This window comes from Colossoma macropomum, unplaced genomic scaffold (assembly GCF_904425465.1).
Source record: "Colossoma macropomum unplaced genomic scaffold, Colossoma_macropomum, whole genome shotgun sequence".
Lineage (NCBI taxonomy): Eukaryota > Metazoa > Chordata > Actinopteri > Characiformes > Serrasalmidae > Colossoma > Colossoma macropomum.
This window is the reverse complement of record NW_023494794.1, coordinates 27,996,754-28,004,495: the sequence shown is the minus strand read 5'-3', so window position 1 is coordinate 28,004,495 and position 7,742 is coordinate 27,996,754. Positions and strand designations below refer to the sequence as shown.

The following is a 7,742-nucleotide window of genomic DNA, read 5'->3' as shown; positions in this document are numbered from 1 at the left end:
TTAGAATTTTAATTGCGGCATGTCTGAAGGTTCTTCTTTCTTTTGGACTTCCGCAGTTTCCAAAGCAATGACCAAATCCACTAAGTTATTTATCTTTACAATAACATCGCAGCAGTTAACTAGAATGAACCTGCATCGCTTACATATCGCTGCGGTCGGAAGAAAACCTCGTATCCCCATTTTTTGTCATTTTTCAGGTTTTGACATAATTTGAAAATGCCTGTTGTCCTTTACATTGTTTCTAAATTTCACAATGAATGGACCAAAAGAAACGGCCCAAAATGACTTGGAGAAATGTCTGGTTCCATTGACTTCCATTAAAAGTAAAGAAGGTTTTTCCCTTTTCTGTAAAGTTGCCAGTTTGGAGATAGGAGGTTTTCTTCCGACAACTGCAATATCCATCATAATCATTACCCACCATTATACCCAATCATGACTTACTCATACTGCGTCATATTTGGGAACACTTCTCTGTTTTTCGGCCAACCGTCTGAAAGGTCATTTAAAGTTCTCCTGTAAGTTTTCAAAGACAACTTTTGAAACCTCAAAGGCAGATCTTCATTCAGCACCGTTCTGCTGCCTGACTCTGATCTTTAAAGCAAACCCAAAACAAAAGTTGTCAGCACAAGTAAACAAAAGCTCATCTTTTTCAAAGTTTCTGTGGAACTGAGGGAAAGCGAAAGGGAAAAAACCATCAGCTTTCCTATGAACACAGCTGGAAATGAGCTGTGAACAGTGCTGGCTGTACGCCGGACCACTTATAACTGCCAGTGAAGGTGTTCGTAGATGCTTTGAAATCCTTGGAACTTTGTGGAATCTCCAAAGTTTGGAAATTTGGAAACAGTTTACTCTTGAATTCCCCCAACAAAAAAAAAAATAATAAAAAATAAAAACCCAAAGACCTGAAATCAGAGCTGACACAAGCAGAAGTGTTGTTTACAAACCTACGGCTTTATTGATTAAAAAACATGGAAACAGTGAACAATATTCAAGACTGTATATTGTTTCGAACCAAATAAAACAACCATTAAAACAAAGCAAGGCAAGTCGCCCCTTAGTCGCGTGACACTGTAGATTTTTGTGATTGCATGAGGACTACAGGTCCCTTTAGTCTTTGACTGATGGTCAGTGGAGGAGTGGGGCAAAAGCAAGGGCGAAAGCTGATGGGTAAACTGCCCTACTCCCCCCCCCCACATTGTTCACAAAAAACACTGTTATCCAGTAAAATTCCAGCTCTGTTCAGAAATTCCATTCATTTTTTCCCTCTTGTTTAGATACTCTTAGGAAGCTAATACTGTGTTATGAAACTGCTGGGGTGCTTGATGATCCGTGATATACTTTATATGGAAATCTTTGGCTTGAGGGTGGGGCAGGGAGCTCATTACTTGGGTCAAATACTTGCTAACGTCATCGTTACTGCACTCGCACACCCCATGTATCGGCGTGCCTACAAGCACACGGACGAGTTCTGTAAGATAGCTTGAACCGCTCAGCTTAACCAAATCAGTTTAGTGTGAAAAACAACAGAGCGCAAGCAGCTCTCTCCCTCTCTAAGAGCACAGCTGATCGTTCCTGGGGTGGCATCTACGACTATAAGCAGCAGCAGCAGCAGCAGCAGCAGCAGCAGCAGATCATATACAGCTCCACCCTAACGGTTCCATAGAAAACGATGCAGAGCGGCGGTGCGTCGTCCCTCAGATTCACTGTAGCAGGCTTCAAGTACGACATAACTACTATAAATCTGCCAGTTCAGGCCAGGGAAACAAAAAACGATACTGCCACACACAATACAGCACACTGTAGAAAAAAGATGGCGCCTTCCAGGACCATACACCTGCAGCATATGGACGACTGTCAGGTAACAAACTGGTAGTAAACATTAGACAGTGTCTTAAGTCTCGCTTCGGGGGTCTTGCGGCATTTTTAATCGCAAACAACAACCGAAGCTCACAAGAGACAGAAATGCTCGAAGCGTGGTCGTAAAACAATGTCACGCTCGTTTGTTTTAATACCACCTCAATAAATAAAGTATTTCTGGACTGATAAAAGGTATACGGATCACTGTTCTCACTCTTCATAACAATCAGAAAGAAAAAAACAAAAACGATTTTGTACAAAAATATAAGTTTGTGACATCCAAAGCCTTATTCAAGTTTCAAAAAAATAAATATTTCCTTGACGCTCAAAGGTCATTTGACAGCTCCTGTCTTCAGTACCCCTATCAAATCTATTCAGCTCCATACGAATATAGACATATATAAATAGAACGATCTATATATGTGTTTTTTTATAGGAAAGGCATTTCAGTGCACCAACAAATGAGCAGATTTATAGGAATTCTCTCTCTCTCTCCCCGTGTGTCTGTAAGCGTCGATCGTCGATCATCGATCGTCGATCGTGGATCGACCGCAAAAAAAGGAGCGAGCTGTCTTTAGGAGGTCTCCATGAAACGCAAGGCTAAACATAGTTCTTTATGGTATTATTCTAAACAATGTACTTTCACTAATATGAAGTAAAATTTTGGATACTGTACCAACAAACCGCAACTTTTTTATTTTGGAATCCACTAAAAAACATAGGCAAAAAAAAATAAAAATAAAATAAAATAATTAAAACCATTATGCTGTACATAGAGGATAAATATTAGACATCATTTACTGTTTCGATTTATGTGCAATTTATGTAGTTCCCCCAAAAAAAGTGCCAATATGACACCAGTATTTCAACCTGTACAACAACATAAATACCATATAGATAAAGTTTTGCATAAATAAATTGCTTCAGAGTCCTTACAAAATGAAAAGAAGGAAAACAACAAACAGAAAACAAAACAGAAAATGCACAATACTACTGATCAAAAGCCCTTTGCTGGCCAGCTCTGATTACAGCAGAGTCTTTTGCACTAAGTTGACCCCGTGCACTCGTCTGGACCCTCAATCCCTTTTGCAAAGCCTAACAACGTGTCTGCGCTTTAAATTAAGAAGCATCCATGGTTTCCAACGTAGCTGTTCAAGGTTAATACACGACATTAGGGCACATAACACAGCATTAACCCACTGTTAAACTGTATCTCCCAAGCAAAAAAAAAACCAAAAAAATCACAAGAGAAAATACAGTGCAAAAGGTCTTGGAATGCTAGAGAATGTTTCAGTTGAGTTCAGGCTCAAAAAAGAGTAAATAGGTACCTTTAAAAGTGTCTTTTTTGTTGCACAGTACCCCAAAACCTCACGGGTAGATGTAGATTTTCGTGTACTAATCAACGTCTCAATGTCTCGATATCAAACACAGTAAATTAATACTTATAAAAAAAGCTGAAACTCTCAGTTTCGTAGAAAAGTTCTTTTTTTTTTTCTCTCCTGTATTCACAAATTGCACGATATCAAACGAACCAACAAACGTACAAACAGTATGCTTCAATGTGTTATTGAGACACGGTGACCGGACTTCAACAAAATCTCCACTGGTATAACTACGTTACAATACGGTTGACATATCAATATCTGGGGGGGGTATTTCGTTGTTCAAATATGTGACAACTTCAAACAGGAACAGCACAAAAAAAAAGTTTTTCCTTATGTGACCGTATCACTGGCTATTTATAAACGTTCAGATCCGCATAATAGTGCATGGTATTGAACAATAAAAAAAACAAACAGCAAAGGTTACCCTGCAGCTGACTACGATGCTGTTAAAAGGGGAAAAAAAAGGAAGAAGAAAATGTATTCCCATCTCATCGAAGTGGAAAATTGCCTTTTTAGTCATAAGCTGGGTTGATAGTCTTCCTCTGGGGGGAGAAAATCTTTTTTTTCGAGCGCAGGAATTCCCGCAGTGAGTCAACGTTTGTGTCCTAAACCCGGTCTGTGCTTGCCCGTGTGACGGCATATTGTTGTTCCCTTACTAAGTCATCCCATTTGTTGGGGGTTTGGTTAGTATTGCTGTGTCCCAGTCCGTAGGTTCCCTATTGACCTGATGGAGTTCAAGTTCAAAGTGCAGTCAAACAATAACACACCGTTTAAAAAACATGTAAGCAAGACGAGGTGTGCTCATGATTGTATTCTCTGGAAAATCGCACAGTCTGTAGGTGAAACCGTTTTAGAGTGACGCTCAGAGGTTGGAGCCGAGTCGTGGCTGCCTCCGCCGCGCCGCTAGCGAAAGCTCCTCTCTCTCGCGCGCTCTCTCCGTTCCTAGAATTGCGTCCGTGTCAGTTGGACCGTCTCCACTTTTACGCCGTCCGTCTCACGTTACCTCGTCGCTTCTTCGCGGTGCTGACTCCCACAGTGACAGCGAGACAAGGTTGCAGAGGAGAGGACGAGAGTTCAGGGTGAGGCAGAGACACAGAGCAAGAGAGAGAGAGAGAGTGAGAGAGAGAGAGAGAGAGAGGAAAAAACCCTTTTTTTTGCATCTCTCATTGTTTCAGCAGCTGGTGCTCTCCCCACTCTTGGCCATGGTGGCTGAGCTGACTGCTATCTGGCAGCCATTGGTCACATGATTCATGACTTTCTGTTTGAGCTGCGCCACCTGCTCCCGCAGGATGCTGGCCGTGGACGCCAGGTCCGAGTTCTGCGCCTTCAGCACCTTCACCTTCTCCTCCAGCCGCGAGATCCGTTCCAGCTTCCTCTTGCGGCACTTGGAGGCCGCGATGCGGTTCCTCAGCTTCTTCCGCTCGGCCTTGATCCTCTCCTGGGTCTCCAGGTCGATGGGAGAGAGGGACGGCGGGGAGCTGGTGGGATCTCCGCCAGGCGGGTGAGGAACTTCCGGGACGGTCTGAGGAGCATCCAGACCGCGGCCGTGGGGGTGGTGACCCTGACCCTGGCTGGAATGGGCCGCGGCATGGGCGGAGGCGCTGTAGGGAATCTGTCCTCCGGGGTAGGACGAGGACACGGAGAGCTGGTTAGGGTTGTAGCTGCTTAGGTTGGTGTATATGGGCATCTCCCCGCCTGACATGAGGTTCCTCTGGTACGGGCCCTGGATGGAGGAGGAAGGGGACATGGGGGCTCCGACCAGCTGGTTCTGTTTGTGAAGATCCGCTAAGGCCTTGACGAAGCCATCCGCAAAGCCTTCCTGCTCGTTCGTGGCCTGGTTCCTGTACATGAAAGCGTTGCCAGAAGAACTAGGAGCAGGGCTTGTCGTGACCAGCCCCTGGTTAGACTGGATGATCAGGTGCTCCAGATCAGGAGAGGAGAGCTTCAGGAGGTTCATGTCGGACGAGGACATCAGAGAGCTGTTGGGGTTGCTGTTAATGCCCAGGCTGTTGGGGTTGATGTTGCCGTTGCTCCCGGCCTGGCCCTGCAACAGCTTCAGGCCGGAGGCGCTTCCCACTGCGCCGGGGAAATTATGCACAGCCATGTTCTTCTTGCTCATCATCTTGTGGCTTTGATATCGATCGTAATCTGGAATCTGTCCAAAGTTTGGAACGCTCGGTGTGTCATCGTGATAGAAGGGTGTTTCCATCTTACCCGTCATTGACACAGCAATATGAAATCTTCATAATCTGATCAGGAGGTTTCAGAACTGTGAGACTTTCCACGCCAACATAGTCCAGAAAAGGAAAAGCGAACCCTTTTTTTTTTTTTGAAAAGTTGGGTGGAGGACTCTCCGGTATCAGCCCTGTGAAAGAGAGACAGGTGGGATAAATATACACACATATACGGACTCGACCTTTCAGTGTGTCCTAGCTGATCACCCCGAGCCCCGGCCTGCGGTGGGTAGCAAGCATCTAAAATGAATTCACACCCTGTCGACCTTCAGCGACCAAACTGGTGTTGAGCACAGCTGAATAACGAACCACGTTTCAGGGAGAAAAACCGGAGGCTGCCTATCCTCTCCTGCCGTGAGCCCGGAGAGGCGTGTGTGTGCGTTACTACCTTTAGATTTAGGACCTACTTGAAAACGCTGCTTGAGCGAACGCTGCAGTTCACTTCTCTACGAGGTGAAGAAGGACGGAGGCTGAGGCTCAGACGCGCTCCGTGCGCTTCGTGTAGGCTGTGTAATTATCACGCCGTATCCATTCTAATGCTGAACGAGTTCGGCGATGAATAATTATTACAGTAACTCGCTACCGCGAGTGGGCTCCGTTTTACTGTCTGTGTAGGTGACAGGAAAACCCGCGCGGCGAGATTAGCGAGTTTTAGATCACTGGCGCTTGAGAAATAACCTTCCCTATGAAAGAATCCAATGAGTCAAAAGTCCTCAGCGTGTGTGTGTGTGTGCGTGTGATTAGTCAGAGAGCACAAGTGTGACAGAAAAACGACATTCAGCCGGTGATACGTTACCCCACGCATTCTGCTTCTGCCGAGCAGCTTCAGCCGTTAAAAAGGCAGGAAAACACGAAACGTGCGCGATATCCACCAAAGCCGGAGGGGTCCGTGGAAAAAAACAAGTCCAAGTGTCCGAGTCTGAGGTGAAATAACGTTTTTTGGAAGAAAAAAAAAAAATATGACGACGGTTAAACCTCTCCACGTCTGCCCGCTCCTCCCGTGCTGCTCGCCGCTCTCTCTCGGCTCAACTGAGGGACTTTCTGGTCGACTGCTCGGTAATAAACACACGCCCTTTTCTCTACACTGTTCCTGAAACTCTGCTTTCCCAGCCGTTTTCCGACAAGCCCCGCCTCCCAGCGCTGGATTGGCCGGCCTCGTGCGCTTCTGTCAGCTGGGATTGGCTAGCGCGTAGCCAATCTAACCCTCAGCGCAGAAGGCGGGCCAATCATATAGCTCAGAAGGCTGGCGTTATCGGAGTACGGGTGGGGAAAAAAACTGTCACACGCCGTAGTGACTCCGCCCACACTGTCGGAAGGGCTTCAGTGATTGGTCGTGCAGACTGCCGCGCGCGGTGGTTACGCGGTACAAAACCGCGTTACCTTAGTTACGACGTTTATCTCTCCATCTCGCCAAAACTGTGTTGTTATAACGGTCTTTTAACGAGTTTATTACATTTTATAAGTTATTACGTTCAGATTCTAACGTTTGTAAGCCATATTTTGGCTCGCCCCTCACTTATAACGCACAGAGACATCAATTCAGAGGGATTTTTTTTTGCATCCGCGCCACGTTATAACCTTTTTTAGCAGACTAAAAAAAAAAAAATAGTAAAAGGAACGGTTCTAGATAGAACCATGAGTTCTATCTAGAACCATTTCGTGCTTAAATAGCTCTTTGTGTGGTCAAACAGTTCAGATTGATGGAGAAAGTGTTGTATATTTGTTAAAATGATTCTACATAGCTCCAAAAAAGGTTCTTCGATATCAAGCACTTAACAAGGGAAGAACCTTTTTTTTTTTTTGGTGCCAAATAGAACCATTTTCAAAAAGGTTCTACGTATAGAACCATATACAACACCTTCTGCATCAATCTGAAGAACCTTTTCACCATGCAAGGAACTATTTAAGCGTGAAATGCTTAAAAGGAACTAAATGGAACCAATTCCTTTACTAAAGAACCCTTGAAGAACCATCTTTTTTAAGTGTAGTTCATGAAAGTAAGTGAGTGGAACACGACTCATTGTAACTGTGAAGCTGTTTCATACCACGACTGGTGCGCTGCCCGTCAAACATCAAACCAAAACCCGCGTACGTTCATTGAGAGAGGTTTTTGCGTACATTTCAAGCAGGTAGAACCTGTTTACCTTTCATCTTTATCGATATTAATGGTCATAATAGTTCCTAAATGATAGTCTGTGAGTCAACACAACTGGAACTGTTGTATCAGGGTGTGTGGTTATAGGAAAGCGACAGTACCGTCAGTCAG

At 44.8% G+C, this 7,742-nt stretch overlaps 1 protein-coding gene across 1 annotated transcript; it reads right to left on the bottom strand.

Annotated features, from left to right (window-relative positions):
• Positions 1 to 1,995: 1,995 nt before the first annotated feature.
• On the bottom strand, positions 1,996 to 6,540 carry june (JunE proto-oncogene, AP-1 transcription factor subunit). Its single transcript, XM_036580735.1, has 2 exons — positions 6,273 to 6,540; positions 1,996 to 5,607 (listed from the first exon to the last, which is right to left on the bottom strand). Exon 2 carries the CDS (start codon positions 5,461 to 5,463, stop codon positions 4,414 to 4,416), a length of 1,050 nt encoding a protein of 349 aa, XP_036436628.1. The 5' UTR covers positions 5,464 to 5,607; positions 6,273 to 6,540; the 3' UTR covers positions 1,996 to 4,413.
• Positions 6,541 to 7,742: the final 1,202 nt, after the last annotated feature.

Coding starts and splice junctions, on each gene's coding strand:
- june (XM_036580735.1), bottom strand. CDS start 5,463: ATGACGGGTAAGATGGAAACACCCTTCTATCACGATGACACACCGAGC.